We start from the raw sequence: 21,080 nt of genomic DNA, 5'->3' as shown, positions 1-21,080 counted from the left end.
TTTAATTTCCTATAGACCTCACTTTTTAGTAAAAGTGTATATTTTTCTTTGTTTTATTTTTGGCTTTTTTCCCCCCAGGCTGCTTTGGTGTGGTACCTACCCTGCCATCTTAACTGGAAAGTCCTTTTTTGGCATTTTTGTCAAAAGTCAGATGGCTATAGCTGCCTTGATTAGCATCTGGGTGTTCTATTCTGTTCCATTTATCTACATGTTTGTCTTTGTGGCAGTATCATGCTGTTTTTGTTACTTTGGCTTTGTAATATAGCTTAAAATTGGGTAAGGTGGTATCACCAGCCTTATTTTTGTTGCTCAAAATTTTTTTTGGCTATTTGAAGTATTTTGTGTTTCCAAATGAATTTTGGGATTGCTTTTTCTCTTCCTGTGAAGAGTGCCATTGGAATTTTAAAGGGGATGGCATTAAATGTGTAGATGTTTTGGGGTAAGATTAACATTTTCATAATATTGATTCACCTAATCCAAGATCATTGATTGTCTTTCCTTTTCCTTGTGTCTTCTGTAATTTCTCACATGAGGTCTTTAAAAGTTCTCATTGTGCCTCTCTGTGGTCTGGCTCGGCTCACCGTGACATGGCTAAGCACACCAAGAAGGTCAGCATTGTCTTTAAATATGGGACCCACTGTGGAGCCTACCTCCAGAAAATGGTGAAGAAAATTGAAGTCAGTCAGCACCCCAAGTACACTTGCTCCTTCTGTGGCAAAACCAAGATGACACGACAGGTTACAGGGATCAGACACTGTGGTTCCTGCATGAAAACGGTAGCCAGCAGGGCCTGGAACTACAACACAACTTCTGATGTCAAAATCAAGTCTGCCATCAGAAGACTGAAGGAACTGAAGGACCAGTAGAAACCCTAACATTTGAGACATCCCTGGCCTGCAACAAATGGGTTAATTTATGTAACAACCACAACAAAAAAAAAGTTCTCATTGAAGAGATCCTTCACTTCCTTCGATAAGTTTATTCCAAGGTACTTTATTTATGTATTTATTTATTTTGAGGCAATTGTGAATGGGAGAGCTTCCCTGGCTTCATCCCCGGCATATTTGTTGTTAGTATATAGGAAAGCTACTGATTTCTGTGTATTTATTTTGTATACTGGCACATTGCTAAAAGTGTTTATCAGCTCTTACAATTTGCTGATAGAGTCGATAGGGTATTTTAGATATAGAATCATATTGTCTGCTAATTGTGATAATTGGATTTCTTCCTTTCCAATTTTTATCCCATTTATGAGTGCCCCTCGCATTATTGCTATAGCTAAGAGTTCCAGTACTATATTAAATAAGAATGGAGACAACAGACACCCTTGTTTTGTTTTTCAATTTAGTGGAAAAGCTTTAAGTTTTTCAACATTTCCTATTAATGTTGGCTGTAGGTGTGTCATAAACAGCTTTTATTATGTTGAGATATGCTCCTTCTATTCCCAATTTTTCTAATACTTTTACTATGAAAGGATGTTGCAATTTGTCAAATGCCTTTTCTGCATCTGTTGAGATGATCATGTGATTTTTGTCCTTCAGACCATTTATATGATGTATTACATTTATTGATTTGAGGGAGATTGGTCTGTGTGGTGGTTTGAATAGATGGCCCCCCAATATATTCAGTTTTTTATTTGTTTGTAGTTTGCATCTGCAACCACCTGGCTGGAGGCAGTGTCACTGGGTGGATATTAAGGTGTGGTGGTGTGTTTCAGATTTCAATCTAAAGATACGTAAAGTGTGCCTAGCAGGAGTTCCTGAAGTAAGCTGTGCTGTATGGCTTTTGCCTTGTGCTTCTCTCTCTCTGCTTGGTCCTGTGAAGGAAGGCCAGTTTCTTCTGCCATTATGGAACTTACCCTGAGTCTGTAAGCTTCAATAAATATCCCTTCCTCCATAACTGTGTCTAGTCTGAAAGTTCATCACAGCTAACCTGAAGCTGTCTGCTACAGCTTGATGGAGTGATACCGAGGAGTGGGATTGCTGCTAGATACCTGACTATGTGGCTTTGGCTTTTTGGAGTCGTTTTTCAAGAGGAATGTGGGAAGATTTGAAACATTGACCTAAGAGATGGTTTGCAGTTCTGTAAGTACATCTTGATGGACTATTCTGGTCTGAGCTGCGAGACTTGAATGCAGCAAGACCTACGGACTGTGAGGTTTGACTATGAGGGTGAGAAAGAGCTTTGCTTGGACTGGGCTGGAAGTTTGTGTGAGAAACTTGTTCTTATGCCCATGTTCTGAGAAGCTGTGCAGGCTTACTTTGAGTAGAAATGAACTGGTGTGAGCAGAGGGGTATGGCACAAAAAGAAAAATCTTTGGGTGAACTATTGCCCACTCAGCTGCAACTGGTAGATTACAACCTTTGAGACTGGGCAAGCTGACCTGCACTGGGGCAACAGGAAGAATGTTGATTCTTTAGAAGGGGCCTGAGTGCTCAAGGAGTGTCCTGTTCTTCAAAGTCTGCTTTATCCCTCCCCCCACAGATTAATGAATTGGCATACTACCTGACATTGTGGAATATAAGCAATGCAAGAGAAGGTCACTGAGTTTGCCACACAGTCTTGTAGTTTGGAAATGGCCATGGTCAGTGTGAAGCAGGGTTGCTGGTTGCCTGAATAGAGACCCCATGGAGCCATGAGGATGAACCATGGCTTGTAGTTGAGACCCAGTGGAGACACCAGGACCATGAGATGGCTTCCAAGGAAAGCTGCCCACCCCAGATGAAGTTTCCCGGGACTGTGAGTAGCCTAGCTAGAAGGGAGGAATTGGAATGCCAGAGACATATTGCTGGTTAGAATTATCAGACTTGGAGATTTGTCCCTGGCTGGAGTTGTTGGAATTGAAGCTACAGAGTTTGATGTTTGCCCTGGTTGTTTTAAATCTTGTATTAGTTGAATATTTCTTTGCTATGCCCAATGCCATCTTTTGCAGTGTGAATATTTGTTCTGTGCCATTATGGTTTTTTTGAGATTAATTTTGATATTATGGATCAGTTAAAAGATCTTGGACTATGGGGATATATGAACATCATTGGAATTGATAAAAACTATGGGGACTTTTAAAGTTAGATGAATGCATTGCATTAGACATCATGTATGATTATTAGTTTATGGGGCCGGGGGCAGAATGTTGTGGCTTGATTCAGGTGTCTCCCATAAACTTAGGTGTTCTGAATGCTAGGTTCTCAGCTGATGTATATTTGGGAATTAATGCCTCCTGGAGGGAGTGTATTTTGGGGAGCAGGCTTATGGGCATTATAGCCAGTTTCCCCATGCCAGTGTTTGGCACACTCTTCTGTTGTTATTGTCCACATTATGTTGGTCAAGGGGTGATTTCTACCCTCTGCTCATGCCATCGTGGAGCTTCCCCTCAAGCCTGTAAGCCAAAATAAATCTCTTTTTCCCAGAAGCTGCTCCTGGTTTGGTGATTTCTATGATCAATGTGATCCAGACTGCAATAGTTTGTAATTTTCTTTCTTTTCTTTTTTTTTTTTTTTAATCTGTCTGGTTTTGGTATGGGGGTAATGCTAACATCATTGAAGGAGTTCATTAGAATTCCTTCTATTTTATGGAAAACTTTGAGAAACAATGGAGTTAATTCTTCCATGAAGGTCTGGTAAATATCACCAGTGAATCCATCTGGGCCTGGACTTTTTTTAGTTGAGCAAATTTTATAACTTCTTGAATCTCTCTATTTGTTATAGGTCCATTTAAATGGTTTATCTCATCTTGATTTAATTTTGGTAGGTCATTTGTTATTGTTATTAACAAAATAGTTCATATGGATACATCATGTGTTGGTACCCTCTTTTCCTTCGTCCCTGCCCCCATCCCACTGTGGTTGCACCTCAGTGGGGTTGCAGGTATTCCCCATGGGGTTGTGGCCTATACATTATGAGAAGAGCAGTCAGTTATTTTATAGTGGAAGGATTGCCTCTGGGCATGATGACTCATCCTGTAGCTCTTACAATCTTCCCACGCCCCTTGAGACCTTATAGGTGAGTTTTAAGTCTATTTCAGTGATGAGCTCTGAGGAGTCTCTGGATCTCTGCTTTGGTAGGTCTTGAGTATCCTCAGGGTCTGTCCCCTAGACTCTGGCTCTAATTATAGGGAACAGCATGGAAGTAGCACTCTTGCTCATCTCTCCAATCCCTCCATGTTTTCAGCTGTGGCTTGGTTGAAGTGCATGGGGTAGTTTATCTACTCCAGTCTTGCTACCTTCAGCTAAAGAACCAATTCTTCAATGGAGAGTGGATACAAGCATAATTTAAATAGGATAAGCATTATTAATTTAGGTAGAATATGATGTTTTTAACCACTCGTTTAGCCAAAGACTGGTGAGATCTTGACATTGGAGAGCATACTCCATAGGATTGTGATCTGGTTCCCAATCCAGATATGAGTTCCTTTACACTGAGTGGATGTCTAGCCAATCAGAAACCTATTGATTACCCATAAAGGCTGTGTGCCACTATTGTGATGGCATGTATATCCTGCCAGGGTGTCTGCTTCTGAGTAGCTTAGACCTCTAGTTGCTCAGACTCTTGTTGGCCACTTTCCCCCAGTAGCTCATGTAGCACTTCATAGCATTAGACAGGTTAACTTTCTAGGTACTGTATTTCTTCTGCATTCCAGTTAGGTCTCTCCATGCTCTGTATCAAAAACATGGTGTCTTCAACAAGAGGTTTTACCTTTTGCCTCAGGTGGGTAATAAAATGTTTTGAGGGAAAGCTGTCTTGATTTGAGGATCTCGTATGTCTCTCTAATCAATAGCTCTCTCCAATCAATAGGTCTAATTCTTCGATTCAGTTCCCTTTGTTTCTTATGCCAGTGTCATGATGTTTTTGTTACTATGGCTTTGTAATATAGGTTTATATTGGGTATGCTGATACTTCCAAAGATTCCCCCCCCCAAGGATATGTGTGGATATCGAGGACTTCTGCCATTCCATATGGACTTTGGCATCATTTTTTTTTAATCTCTTTGAAGAATAATGCTGGTATTTTTATTTGTATTGCATGAAATTTGTATATTGTTTTTGGTAGGATTGCCATTTTCACAGTAGTAATTTTCCCTATTCAGGAGCATGGGACATCTTGCCATCTTCTCAAGTCCTCCTAGATTCCTTTCTTGATTTTTAATATGTTTTCATTATATAGGCTTTTCATCTGTTTAGTTAGTGGTATTCAAAGGGTGTTTAATTATTTTGTTGTTTTTGCTATTGGAAATGGGGAAGCCTAGCTGATTTCATTCTCTGTATATTTTTACTTTGCATATAGAAAGGCTACTAATTTTTGTTCATTGGTTTTGTATCCTGCCACTTTACTGAAGGAATTAATCACCTTTAAAAGTTTTGAGAGGGAGAATTTTATGTTAGTTATTTATAGGATGATGTCATTTATCAATAGGGGTAACTTGACTTCTTCCTTTCCAATTTGTATCCCTTTTTATTCTTTTCTCCTATCTTATTTTTGGACCAGTTCTTCTAATCTTATGTTTTTAGGAGAAGTTATGAAAGTGTCTTATATCCTATGTTTTTCCCATGATGATCATGTGGTTCTTATGGTTACGTTTATTTATGTGGTATATTATGCTGAATGATTTCCATTTGTTGAACCATCACTGCATCCCTGGGATGAAGCCTATTTGATCAAGGTGGATAATGCTTTTGAGGTGTTGATGAATTTTGTTTTCCAGAATTTTGTTTAGGATCTTTTTGCACCTAAATTCATGAGGGTTATAAGACTATAGTTTGCTTTTCTTGTTGCATCTCCGTTGGCTTTTATTATGATGATGATGCTAGCTTCATAAAAGGAGTTGGGGAGGAATCCTTGGTCTCTGATTATGTGAAACAATTTCAAAAAATATCCATTTCAATTCTTCAATGAAGGTTTTATGGAATTCAATTGATAAGCCAACCAGTCCTGGACATTTCTTTTGGGGGATGCTTTTGATTACCTTTTCAATTTCAATGGACGTGATAGGTTTGTTTAAGAAATAAAATGCTCTGAGTTTTGTTTCCATAGGTTGTATGTGCCTAGTAATTCATCCATTTCTTCCAGATTTTCCAATTTTGTGGAGTAGAGATTTTGGAAGTATACCCTGAAGAATTTCTTCATTGATGTCAGTTGTGATCTCTCCTTTTTCATTTCTGTTCATTTCTGACTTTGTTAATTTAACAATTCTCTCTCCTTTTTTTTTTTCTTGATCAAATTGGCCAGGGATTTCACAATCTTTGTATTTTGTTGCTGTTTTCAAAGAACCAGCTCTTTGTTTCATAACATTTTTATTATTTTCTTAGTTTCTAATTCATTAATTTCTGCTCTGATTTTGAATATTTCTTTCTGTCTGGAGCTCTTAGGGTGGGATTTTTCTTGTTCTTGCAATGCCTTTAGTTGAAAGGTTGGGTTATTAATTTAGGGTCTATTGTCTTTGTTATGAAGGCATTTAGTGGTATGAGTTTTCCCCTGCAGACTGCATTCAGTGTGTCTCATAAGTTTTGGTATGTTGTGTTTTAAGTTCTTTTTAAAATTTCTTCCACAACCTATTCATTGCTTAAAAGTGTATTATTTAGTCTCTAGGAGATTGTGGAGTTCTTGATATGCTGTAAGAGCAGTATTGGTGTCACTGTTTCCTTGTAATGACTTCTGGACCTGGACAGATGAGGTGGAGGTGATCCATCTCCAGGGAGACAGTCTCTCTCTTCTTCATGTGTTGATGTGACCTGGTTCTCCCTGGTATGCTACTTCTTCTGTCCTTGTACAAGTTTACACTCCCTTAGCAGTGCATGAGGTTTACTCTTTCCCTCCATCCCTGCTAATGCATGCTATCATTTTATTTTATTTTATTTTATTTTTGATGGATGCCATTGTGACCGGAGTGAGATGAAATCTTATTGTAGTTTTAGTTTTCATTTTCCTGATGATTAGAGATGTTGAACATCTCTGTAGGTGTTGAATGGCAACTTATATTTCTTCCTTTGAGAAATCTCTGTTCAATTGTCCCATTTTTATTTTTTGTTGTAGTTGAGTAGGGTGCTTGATTTTATTTTATTGTTTATGTCTTTTAATCCTTTGTAGATTCTAGATATTAAACTTTGTTGGAGACACTTATGGTGAAGATGTTCTCCCATTCAGTTGGTTGTCTCTTGACTCTGTTGATTATACACCAGAGGTTAATGCTAAGACCCTACTCCTGAAGGCACCATATGCTGTTAGTATGAACTGGAAGACAGCCAGGCCCCAGACAGTTAGCCTGTTTAGTGCTAGAAGGCACTATATGAGCTACTGAAGGAAAATGGCCAACATATATGTGAACAATTTGAGGTCTAAGCTACTCAGAAGCACACAACCTGACTGGATCTGCACACAAGTACAATACTGGCATGCAGTCATGGTGGTAAACAACTGCTCTTGGATTGGCTAATAGAGCCACTAAGTGGAAAGGAACCCATATCTGGAACTGGAAATGAAGTCAGAATCATATACAGATAATGATTTTGCTTTCCAATGTAAAGCTCCCACTAATCTTGGGCTACAAGAGTCTACACAAATTAAATTCCTCTAAACTAATAATGGTGTTCTCATTTAATCTGTGCTGACTTCACTCTCTGTTAGAAAATCTTCTTCTCCTTCTCCAGAGAGATTTGTTCAACCATGCTTATAGTTGCTGAATTCATAATAGCTAAGAACTGAACTCAACTCAGGTGCCCATCATTGGATGAATGGATAATGAAATTGTGGTACATTTATTCAATGAAATTCTACTCAGCAATAAGACAAAATGCTACAGTGAAATTTGTAGAAAAAATGGACAGACTTGGACCAGATTATAGTCAGCAAATTCACACAATCACAGAAAGATAAATGTAGCATATTCTCACTCATCTGTGGCTCCTAATCTGGACCATCTTGAGTGGCTGACATGACTGATAGGCAATCCATGGCCCAGACATCAGCAATGGAAGGGTTTTGTGAGGAGAGGAAGGGGAGGATAGGGGACAACAAACAGAAAACTAAATCCAAGATTAACTGGTAGCACAGAAACCTTTATCCTTGGAGATAGACTCAAGATATAACCCTCACCAGTAATAAGGCGTAAGCACCTGAAATGATGGGCCCTGGAGAAGGAGGCATGAAGCTTAACCTTAATTTTTTGTTGTTGTTGTTGTTGACTGTGGCCTATAACTTCCAGTACTTTTGATCAGACAGAACTTCATAGCCCCCCAAACAAGACAGGGTTTTGTCAAAGCACTTAGATAGCCACCTTGGCAAAAGCTAAGACCCTATAACTGACACTAAACGCTGCCAACACAGAGCATGGAAAGACCTGGCTGGAATCCAGAAAAGAGCCAGTCTCCAGACAGTTAGCCTGTCTAGTACCAGAAAGTACTACATGAGATACTGAGGGAAAGTGGCCAACAATGATCTGAACAACCAGAGTTCTAAACTACTCAGAAGCAAACATGCAGAAAGGATGCACATGCCAGTTCAATAGCAGCACATAGCCTTGGTGGGTAACCAATAGCTTTCTGTTTGGCTAGGAGATCTCCTCAGTGTAAAGGAGCCCACACCTTTAATTGGAACTAGATCAGAATCCTATGAAGCAAAGATTATGCTCTTCAGTGTCAACTTTCAGTAGTCTTAGGCTAAAATAGGGTTACATATACCAAATTCCCTCTAAATTAACAATGCTTTGCCCACTTAAACTATGCTTACTCACTCTCCATTGGAGAATCTGTTCTTATTTTACAGAATGTAGTGAAATCAAGGAGATAAACTAACCCTTGCACTTCAGCCAAGCCACAGATGAAACCACAGAGGAATTTGAAAAACTAGCAAGATTGCTGCATCTATGGTGAGCCTGACAATCAGTGCCAGGGTGAAGGAGAAAGACATTGAGGATACCCAACATTTATCAAAACAAAGATCCAGAGACACCCAAGAGCTCATTACTGAAGTAGTACTAAAACCCACCCAACATGGCTCAGGGGATTTTGCAGAAGAAGGCATGGAAAGATTGTAAGAGCCACAAGGTGACGTTTCTTCCCTCCCTCCCAACACACACACACAAAATCTGAAGGCTCCTCCTCCAATGCATATTCCACTGAGAAGGGTCCCCAGAGGAATGGGGACAGGGATGAGGGAAAAGAGGGAACAAACACATAATGTACCCATCAAAAATATCTTGTTAAGGGCTGAAGAGATGGCTTAGTGGTTAAGTGCTTGTCTGTGAAGCCTAAGGACCCCAGTTCAAGACTTTATTCCCCAGGACCCACGTAAGCCAGATGCACAAAGGGGCACATGCATCTGGAGTTTGTTTGCAGTGGCTGGAGGCTGTGACATGCCCATTCTCTCTCTCTCTCTCTCTCTCTCTCTCTCTCTCTCTGACTTTTTCTTTCTCTGTCTGTGTCTGGCTCTCAAGTAAATAAATAAATAAAAACAAAAAAAAATTAAAAAATATGTTGTTAATAAAAATAAAATCTACATTTTGTTCCAGCAAATCTCATACAAGAAATTTGGAAATGAAGATAAAGGCAAGCATGTTTCAGACTGTGAAAAGAATTCTAGAATTTAATACAAACATGTAGTTAGCTGGGAATATAGTTCAACTGATAGAGTGATTGCTTAGCATGTATGGAGAACTGGATTTGAGCACCATAACTGTATGGTAGTGAGCACCTATAATTGCAGCATTCTAGATGTGGAGGCAGGGGGATCAGAAGCTCAAGGACATCCATGTCTACATAGTGACTTTTAGAGCCAGCCTGGAATACATGAGAAACTAAGTCAAAGAGTGAAACTATATGAATGCACACACATGCATATGTGTGGGTATATAATCACTTCAAAGGGATATAATACAGACTCACTAGGTGAAAAATAATACAAGGTATCCAAATCATTTGTTAATTTTTATTTATTACTTGTTTGCAAACAGAGAATGAGAGAGGGAGAATGAGAATGGGTACACCACATTTGTGGCTATTGTAAATGAACTCCAGATGCATGAACCAATTTATTTATTTGGCTTTAGGTGGGTACTGGGCTGTCAAACCTGGGTCTTCTGGCTTTGCAGGCAAGTTCCTTTAACCACTGAGAAATCTCTCCTATCCCAAAATGATTTATTTTTTTAATTCAAGTCTTCATGGAAGTATTATACTAGAAAGACTAAAAATAGAGTGGCTCAGAATTATGTGATGTTCAAACACTGATGAGAGAGAATTAAGAGGGAAATTGAATAAAGATAGAGAATCAAACAGACAGATAGCTATCTCAGATATTTATTCAATTAACATCAGATGTCTGTAATAATAAGGAAAGATTGGCACAGTAGAAATAGTAAAATAAAAGAAAAACAGAGATGTGGATGGCAGATCTGTTCTTTTGGTCGCTTATAGAATGCATGCAAGGAATATCGGTGATATAGATGCCCTCTCAGATAAGTCATAGAACCTGACAAAATTTATGCTTAATAATGCATCACCCAATAGCTGAATATATATCTTGTCAAATCCACAAAAAATATAGCAGCATAATACTCCATGCTTATATCAGAAAATTATCCCTATCAAATCAGTGTAAAAGCCCTACAAATTATTCATATTAATTATAAAACAACAAAAAAGAAAGATTTCTTTCATAGCATACAAATTATTTTAAAATAAGATATTATACAAGAAAAATATCTTTAAGCTAATGGAGAAATCAGAAAAATTCAACATATTTTTGAATGAAAATGTAATCACAAAGTTTTCAAATGAGGGGATACATATATAAAAAAAATGCTTGGGGGGGGGGGGCTGGAGAGATGGCTTAGTAGTTAAGCACTTGCCTGTGAAGCTTAAGGACCCTGGTTCAAGGCTCAATTCCCTAGGACCCACATTAGCCAGATGCACAAGGGGGCCCATGCGTCTGGAGTTCATTTGCAGTGCCTGGAGGCCCTGGCGTACCTATTCTCTCCCTCCCTCTCTCTCTCTCTCTCTCTGTCTTTCTCTCTCTCTCTTCTTTCTCTCTGTGTCTGTTGCTCACAAATAAACAAACAAACAAACAAAAACAATGCTTAGGGGAACGTTCCAGTTCTTCAAATTGTTGATACAAAAAGCATGACCTAACTAAAAATAAAATAATCCAGATCAGAACATCACCATAACACCAAAAATAACAAGTTCAAATTAAGTACAAATTAAAATCTGCCACAGTAAAAATCCATCCATGTGGAACTTCCAGCTAACAGGAAATGATTCCTTGAAAAATAGCATTACAGTAGATAAAACTTTTTCTATGATAATTAAAGGAAAACAAAATTTAAAATTGAGTCAATATAAAGATCCTTCTAAAAAGATAACTCCTGATCAAAACAGTTTTAATATGGGGTTAGAGATGCGGCTCAGCTTGTAGAATGCTCACCTAGAATATACAAAGCCCTGGATTTTATTCTCTGCATCACACAATGGTGGTATGGTGCTACACACTTGCCATGACAGGACTTCAGAAGGTAAAATAGGAGAAATTCAAGGTCTCAGCTAATAGCAAGTTCAAGAGCAGTCTGGGCACATGTAAGCATGTATAAAGAAAGAAGAAAGACAAGCAGGAGAGAGATGAGGGAGGGTTACAAGAGGTAAGGAGTAATGGAGATAATTATATTAGTAAACTTGATAATTTACATGAAATAAACAAATTCCTTGAAATATTCATATATGTTACTTAATCCACCAAACAAAAAATTATTTTAGGAATCTTGATAACTTTTCCAATCTTGCATTTATTAAAAAAACATTAAAATAATTTCCAAGGATATAACATAAATAATTTTTTTTGTTTTGTTTTTGCAAGGTAGGGTCTCACTCTAGCTCAGGCTGACCTGGGATACATTATGTAGTCTCAGGGTGACTTTGAAATCACAGTGATTCTCCTACCTCTGCCTCCTGAGTGCTGGGATTAAAGGCGTGTGCCACCACGTCTAGCTATAAATAAAATATTACAACGTCAGAAAATCAATCCTAGATTGACACTCCTTTTGAGCATGTGCATGAGTGTATGTGCGCACATGCATGTGCATGCCTACACACAAGTGCACACACACACACACACACATAGAACACAGATGCATGTAGTTGGTTGGTGCATGGAAAATAGGTGATTAAGATTGAGGAAATAATGCCATACCATTGAGAAAATTGGGGTAAAATAATAATCTAAAAAATTTGAAAACAGTGTTTTATCAAAAAAAAAAAATAGCATTTGGGCTGGAGAGATGGCTTAGCAGTTAAGCGCTTGCCTGTGAAGCCTAAGGACCCCAGTATGAGGCTCGGTTCCCCAGGTCCCACGTTAGCCAGATGCACAAGGGGACGCATGCGTCTGGAGTTCCTTTGCAGAGGCTATAAAGCCCTGGAGCGCCCATTCTCTCTCTCTCTCCCTCTGTCTTTCTCTCTGTGCCTGTCGCTCTCAAATAAATAAATAAATAAGTTTAAAAAAACTAAAAAAAAAAAAAAAAAAAACATTAAAGACATATGACTTGAATATAAACAATCAGTATTTTTCCCCTAGAGAAATTCACAAATTCATTAAACTTGATCAAGATCAAGTACAATGGCACTCCAGGTTATAAATATAGCCACAATATATGTATAATTCAATTATTATTTTTAGAAATATTTTATTTTTCTTTATTTATTTGATAGACAGAGACATGGGCAATGGGGGGGGGGTGCACTAGGGCCTCCAGCCACTGCAAACGAACTCCAGTTGTGTGCGCCCCCCTATGCATCTAGCTTATGTGGGTCTGGGGACTCCAGTCTCAAACTGGGATTCACAAGCAAATGCTTAACTGCTTAGCCATCTCTCCAGCCTCCACAAATAAGCAATTTCTAAAATATGAACATTTACTAAAGCCACAGTTCTAGCAATAAGATAGGGAAATTTTTTTGTGTGTACTTGAAATGGATTCTCACTTCTGAGAAATATAGCCTTTTAAAAGCATAATTGGCAAACAGAAGACTACTATTAAATTATGATGTTTACTTAAAACTGAAGATACAGGGATCCTGAACATGATATGTGCTTTTGAATAATAGAACTAACATTTTCAAATATAAAATAATAAAATGAATATTTTCTTGGAAACTATTTCACTTTTTTTATTTACTATTAACCTGGAGGAAAACACTCTCAAACTATGTTTCTAATTTAAACACATGTAGGGTATAGAATTTATGCTGGTTTTAACTTGAATGTTTCATAGGTCTCATTCCTCATTCCTCATCTTAGGCACAAAGTTCAACAAGGTTAAAGAAGGACCAAATGGGCTTTTGAGCAAAGCCTAAGCGTGCAAATTCTATTCCCCAGTGCCTATGTAAACCCAGATGCACAAAATTGTACATGCATCTTGAGTTCATTGGCAGTGGATAGAGGCCCTGGCATATCCATTCTCTATCTGCATCTCTCCTCTGTCCTTGAAAATTAATAAATATTATAAAAAAACAAGGATTAATGATTTCTAGCAAATGCTAACTAATCTGAGGTTGTGAAGTCATGGATCACCACAGGTAAAAAAAAAAAAAAATGTCTTTCATATAAAAGCCACAGTTGAAATGGAGGAAACAAAATATAAAACCAATAATCTAATCAAAGCCAAATATAACTGTAGTGGACTGCTTCTTTTAGACATGTAGATAAGATCATCACTCATCATACCTATACTTAAACATAACATTTCTGACCACAGCTCACTATGTATAGTTGAGTTTTATCTAGATCCCTTGCTTATTTATGTATGTGTTTGGATAATCATTTGAAAAAAGGAAATTGCTAATGTTTCAATGATAATAAGTGCCACATTTAACTTGGAAATATACAAGGGATAACTAAAATATGCCACTGGTTTCCATAGTCAGAAATTAAGCAGAGTGCTGAAAAGCATGCCTTCAGTGCACAGTGTCATAGTAGAGTTTTGTTATTATCCTTCATAAAATTATATTTTATTATCTTTCATATTGTTAAATGTGCAGTAAAGAGAAACTCAATATTCCTTTTACCACTTGGTGTACTTTTATGTTAGTTTTAATTTTATTGAGATATCCATATGCAGCAGTTTTAACACACCAATAACTCACTTCCATTTGTACATAAAAGGCTATAGGGAAACCACAGCTAAGGGAAGTATGTATTTAGGTTGTTTCAAAGTCATCTCCCTGAAATCTAAAATATTGGACAACAAAAACTAGCTCCCTCAAACTTTTGCCTCTGGAATTTTCAAACAAATCAGAGTCTCACTGTGAGGCAGGGATACAGAAGGTTTTGAGTCAGGTGTGTCTGGCATGCCATGTTTACTACTTTTGAGTTAGCATTGTTTAAACATCTGCTATTTAATATGTATTAAAATCATAGTTTTAGAAATTCAAATATAAGTATAGATAAAATGTGAATAGAAAAATTGATAACAATGATTTCTTTAAGTCTGCATATAGGTTTTTAGGCAACATTTAAAAACTGAGGCCACTATGGCACACAACTGACTAAGTGACTACTGTATGTATACCATTATGAATTTTATACTTTCTTTAAATTCTGGATTGATTTTGAGTTTTCATAAAATCTTAACTTCAATTGTAATTAGGGTAGGATGTATGATTTCATAAGACATAGAATTTTTGTGCTCACAGTTGACTCTTCATTGAGAAAAAAAAACAGTGATAATAACTCGTCAAATAAGCATACTTTGAGAAATGTTCTTTTGAAGCCGGGCCTGGTGATACATGCCTGTAATCTCAGCACCTGGAGGCAGAGGTAGGAATATTGCTATGAGTTTGAGGCCATCCTGAGACTACATAGTGAATTCTAGGTCAGCCTGGGCTGCAGCAAGACCCTACCTCTAAAAACCAAAAAAATAAAATAAATAAATAAAATTCTTTTGAACAGTCCTATCTTACTCCCACTACAGGTCATGGGGGGAAAAAAATGAAGTAACCATCTTATTGATGTTTTAAAATAACTTTGGAATATGTTGCCAAAATCTATCCCAAAGACCTTTATGTCATAATCTCGGTAGCCTGTTGTCATTCTGCCTTACAGGGCAGAAGGAATGTTGCATAAGTCATTGATTTGAAGATACCAAATAGAATATTTATAGCATATTATCTCAGTGACTCTCAGATATAATCAAAAGTGTTGCCATTGCTGTGCAACGAAAGTCTTCATGAAGGAAGCAGCACTGTGACCCCAGAAGAGAGTAGCACCGTGGAGCCAAAAGCCTAGGAATGCATCAGATTCAGATGAAAGCTAGAAACTCAAAGCAGAAACTCTCCTGGATCCTCTAGATGGAAAAGACCTTATGAACAGCTTAAAATTAATCCTTTAAAACTCATTTGGAGGGCTGGAGAGACAGCTTAGTAGTTAAGGCATTAGCCTGCAAAGCCAAAGGATCCTGGGAGCTGCATGCATCTGGAGTTCATTTACAGTGGCTGGAGCCCCTGGATAGTCCATTCTCTCTCTCTCTCTCTCTCTCAAGTAAATAAATAAAAGATATATATTTTTTAAAACCTTATTTTGAATTGCTAACCATTAGAACTGTAGTGAAACAGGGGTTGTTTTAAGCCAGTATGTGTGGAACATAATTTGATGCAGCAGCAATCAAAAGCTAGTACAGTAATGGATATAATTTTACATCCTTGGTTACACGGTTAAATTGTGTACTAACACCATCTCAGGTGAAACTTGTGGCATTTCCTGGGACCTTTCTATTTTTAATAACACTAATGGTAGTAGAGTTATTTTTTTTCCTCTGAAATAACTGACAGTAGATAAATCAATCTTCTCAGTGCCTGACTCCTGGGGTGCAATTTGCATTTCACTATATAAGAGTCATGACACTAAACGGGACAATGCCATATCCTCAGCAGAGGCCCGTCCTGTTTTCTCCACTCAGTCAATGCAATGTTTTATTATTAACCTTGTATCTATTTCATAAAACAAATGTAAGTAATAGCACATCTAATTATCCATGGATTAAACAATAGGAATATTTTCATAAATCAGAAGATTACTCAATATATCATTAAGAACATTGATTCTTTCTGATATAATTGACATAAAGCTTGTGCATTATTAATGGAATGCAATATGATTTTGATTCACATATATAGTGAGTGATAATCATACTAAGGTGATTGTCACATTAAACTTTATCACAAACCTCTTATAGTTACATTGAAATGGACATTGCTTTATTGATAGCAACAGTAAGATTCCTATGCCATAAAATACTGAGACTCACCTCCATCTACCTGTAGCTTATCACGGTTAACCAAACCTCTTCTCACACCCAATACCTCTCCTCTCTACTTCTATAAGATTAACTTTTATATATTATTCATATGAGCGAGATTTTGTATTATTTGTCTTTTTGTGTCTGGATTATTTTAATTAACATACTGTTCTCTTAAGTATTTCCCATGAGAAAACAAATAACAGAACTTCATATTTATTAATAATGTTTCATTTACAAGAATACACACCATATTTTCTTTACCCATACATCCATTAATGCATACTTAGGCAAACTTCATCCCATAGCTACTATAAATAGTGCTATAATGGCTTTGGAGTGGAGGTGTCTATCCAACACACATACTAGGAGTTCCTCTGTATACATGCAGTGGAGTTTCTGGATCACACAGAAAATATTATGATTCTATGTACCTTCAATCCACAAACACACTGGTCTACTAAGGATGGTACATGGTGTCATTATGAAAATCAACATGGTTATGGCTCTATTTTATGAATATTGTCCAAGAAATAACTCCAACAAGCTGATACACTAGAAATTTTTCATTCAAATCACACTTACTTCATTTAGCAAAACTACAAATTCTGAAACAAATGTCTACTCTTCTAAGCTGTCATAAAAATAACTTAAACTTGACTTTCTCAGCCAAACACTAACCAAATTGAATGACTGTTGTCAGCATAAGAGTGTTTGACTGAACTCCTAGAACTGGGTTCCCAACTCTGAGCTACATAAGCTGAAAAGAGTTACAACAAATGAATTTTATAATGCTAATAAAGGGAAAATGCATATTAAAACATAGTTACAAGCAATCCCTAAAATATTTTTTATTTGTTATGTACACAGTGTATAAACAGCCATGTGGTTACCATTGTTAGATTCCTCCCTGTCCTCCCACCTCTGCAGGGACCCTCCTCATTGAGGAACGTGGGTCATGCATTGTGGAGTTAGCCATCATTTATGGGGAAGAGGCAATGTCTCTGTGCATAATGTCCCAACATGTGGCTCTAACAATATTTCTGCCCCCTCTTCCTCAAATTTCCCTGAGCCATGTTGGGTTCACTTTAGGTCTACTTCAATGATGAGGTCTTGGAAGCCTCTATGTCTCTGGATACCTGGTTTAGTAGGAGTTGAGTATTCTCAGTGTCTATCTCCTTCACCCTTGTGCTGGTACCAGGTTCAACAAGAAAGTAGCACTCTTGCTTATTTCCCAATTACTCTTGGTTTCAGCTGGGGCCCTGATGAGGTGTGATGGGCTGATTCTCTCTTCAGGTTTTTGCATCCATCTGAAAAAGAGAAGTAGATTCTCCAATGGAGACTGAACTCAGTACCAGATAAATGGATAACCATAATTGTTTTAGAGACAATTTAGTAGGTGTTGGCCCTCTTGTATCTTGCAATTGTTGGAAGCTTGATATTGGAAAGCAGGCTCATTTTTTGAGTATAGTTTTGACTTGTTTGACAGTTGCAGCTGTGGGTTCCATACCACTGAGTGGATACATTAGCCAAATCACGAGCAGTTGGTCACCCACCGAGGCTGTGTGCCACTATTGCACTTGTGTGAGCATCACATCAGGTTATTTGCTGCTAAGTAGCTTAGACCATGAGTTGCTTGGACATATGTTGGTCTTTTTCTCCCCGCTGCTCATTTAGCACCTTTTTGCACTAGATGAGATAACTGTCTAGGGACTGACTGTCTTCCAGATTCCAGCCAGGTCACTCCATGTTCCATACCAACAGCATTTTGTATCTTCGACAGCAGGGTCTTACCACTAACCTTTCATGGGTCATCAAGTACTCTTACAGAAATCTGTCTTTCTTTTAGGAAACCTTGTATGTCTCTATGACCAACAGCTCATTGTGGATATTAATAATTTAAAGCTAAGATTTTTTTTAAATAATATTCTTATTTAGTTTATTTTTTCATTTCCTAATCACTGCTCAACTAGAACAAACTGGGAAATTAATTCCCTTTAAATCTTAAGGAACACCCCACTGGTAACAGTATACAAGCACACACAAGCATACCCGTCTCTCCTGGAATGCAAGCATCTTTGTTCATGACAATAAGCCCTCAGAATAATTTACAGTAAAAACTGGAACATGGGATTGATAGTGAGATATTCTGTCAATGATTTATCTTTTCTCTCTCCAGAGACTCCATATTTTCTATCAGAGTAAATAGATATAATAGATACAAAACAACATTTTGGTAGCAAGAATAAAAATTCTTTCAGAATCACTGATTTCTTAAAGACAAAAAAAAATATAAGGGCAGAGTGGGCTAGTATAATAAACGTACTGGAAACGTTAAGCTATTTGTTTGTTTAGCTGAGACATAGGTCTTTCTCCAATTAGTTACTTATTAAAGAATAATTAGAAATGTAACTGAAGGCTAAGTAAAAGAGGGTCATTTTGAAATAAGAAAACTAAACTCTCTCTCTCTCCTTCCTTGTTATCTTTCTCCCTTTCTCTCACTCTTGTTTTTAAAAAAAGATACAGGAATTCCAAGGGCTGAGAGGTATTTTTCTGTCTTCCTTTTATTATTAGTTATGGACATTCTCAGTGTATAAAGAACACATGTTGGTACCATCCTTTCCCTCATCCCTGCCCACCTTCCAAAGGGCTCCTACTTATTGGGGATTCCAGTCATCCTCATGGAGATTGTAGGTCATGTATTGTAGGGGCAGCCTTCAGTTATGGGGAAGAGGCAATGTCTCTGTGTATAATGTCCCAACTTGTGGCTCTAACAGTCTTTCCACCCCCTCTTCTTTAAAAATCCCTGAGCAATGTAGGGCTTGTTTTAAGTCTACTTCAGTGATGGGTTTTTAGGAGCCCCTGGATATCTGGTGTGGTAGGTGTTGAATGCCCTCAGTATCTCTCCTTCACTCTTGTGCTGATGTCAAATTCACCAGGAAAGCAGCAATCTTGCTTATTTCCCCAATTCCTATATAGTTTCAGCTGGGACCTTGGTGAAATACAATAGGTCATTTATCTCCTCATGTCCCACCTCCATCCTGTCCAGGGCACTTTGATTCAGGGGCTCCCTCTAAGGTCCTGTTAAGGGTTCAGCCTTCTAGTCTATCTTCCAGGACATAGGATTCTATGGTACCAGATACATTTCTGTTCAGTTTGTTGCCCACCTTGCCCTCCCCTCAAGCCTTATCCTCCGTATTGTCCAGGCCTTGAGATGCCTCTTAGGTATGTCAGCATTTTGGGCTGATCCAGGTTAGGAACCACAAATGATGGAGACCATGATCTTGAAATTCATATGGAATGGCAGAATGCTTTGGATATCAAAGCATATCCTCAGCAAAAGAAACATCTCTGGAGGCAAAACCATACCTGATGTAAAGAAGTAGGCTAATTGTGGTACCAACATGACTGTATACACACTGTGTACATAACTACAAAATAATAATCATAAAGTAAAATAAAATCAGAAAATAACCTGAAAGGAGAACTTGACAGAAGAATGGATGCTATACAGAAAAAGGCAATAGAAAATACAAACCAAATTGAACAAGTCCAAAACTCTCTAGAAGCCCTCAAAGAGTCAGTCATGTGGTAGACTGAACCTCAGAACTGCAAGGCAAGACAGAAGAAACAGTCCATGAGTACACAAACTTGAGTAAGTTCAATGAATTTTCAAGAGAACATGAGAGAACTGTGGGATACCCTTAAATATCCCAACATTCATATCATCTGTATACCAGAAGGGGAGGAAATGCTGACTGTTTTTTTTTTTTTTAAAGCAAACTTCATTTTCCAGTGACAAGATACTTTCTTTATCCATTTGTATCTTTTTTTTAATTTAATTTTTATATATATATTTCTATACTTAGAGACAACAAGCCATAGTATTTCCCTCTCTTCCCCCACTTTCCACTTCATAACTCTGCTCTCCATCATATCCCCTCCCTCTCTCCATTAGTCTCTATTTTTATTTGATGTCATCATCTTTTAATCCTATTATGAGGGTTTTGTGTAGGTATTGCTTGACATTGCAAAGTCTTGGATAATGAGGCCAAATTCTGTCCAGATAGTTGTATGTAGAGTGGTACCCTTCCTTTGGCTCTTACATTCATTCTACCACCTCTTCCGCAATGGACCCTGAGCCTTGGAGGATGTAAGATATTTCAATGATGGACACTACTCCATCCTTTCTTCTCAGCACTGTTACCTTTTGGGTCATCCCAGTGGTCACACCATTTGAAAATAGAAGGTTCTTTAACCAGAAGTGAAATAGCATTGATATACAAGTATGAGCATTAAGTGTAGTACTTTCCTGGTAATTTGGTGAGAGTAATATATGCATTTATCCAGACAAGAGCAGACTTTTTACCCCTAAGGCTCATGACCTCCCTGCCACAGGCTTTTGATTAGGTTTGCAGTACCAGACATGTATTCCCTCCCATAGAGTGGGCCTTCAGTCCAATTAGAGAGCAGTTGGTTCCCCCCAGAGCATAAAAGCCACTACTGCATGCGTTCAGTCATTTGGCCTGTCTGGCCAAACTTGAGGTTCCCAGTGGACACTGTTTTCACCACTGATGACTTTTGTTTCCCCTAAGGCTGCATCCAGTGCAGCTTTTTTCCAGCTTTCAGTTGGCTGGGTTACAGGGAGAAGGTTTTCTGCTCAGCAACAGCTTGATTTCTCAGTGACATTGCTTCTCAGTCATGTGAAATCTACAGCAATAGGGTCTTACCAACTCTTTCTCACAGAAACCAAGGGCATTGGCAATAGCCTATATGTCTTGGAGGCAACAGGGACCTCCCTGACCAACAACTCATGG

The 21,080-nt window shown here is 37.9% G+C and overlaps 1 protein-coding gene across 1 annotated transcript; it reads left to right on the top strand.

Annotated features, from left to right (window-relative positions):
* Positions 1–587: 587 nt before the first annotated feature.
* LOC101603675 (60S ribosomal protein L37a-like) lies at positions 588–866 on the top strand. The gene has a single exon (XM_004655815.2). The coding sequence runs from the start codon at positions 588–590 to the stop codon at positions 864–866; it is 279 nt and encodes a 92-aa protein (XP_004655872.2).
* Positions 867–21,080: the final 20,214 nt, after the last annotated feature.

The sequence above is a fragment of the Jaculus jaculus genome, chromosome 12 (assembly GCF_020740685.1).
Source record: "Jaculus jaculus isolate mJacJac1 chromosome 12, mJacJac1.mat.Y.cur, whole genome shotgun sequence".
Lineage (NCBI taxonomy): Eukaryota > Metazoa > Chordata > Mammalia > Rodentia > Dipodidae > Jaculus > Jaculus jaculus.
Note: the sequence above shows the minus strand (reverse complement) of the source record. Positions and strands in the feature narration are given on the sequence as shown.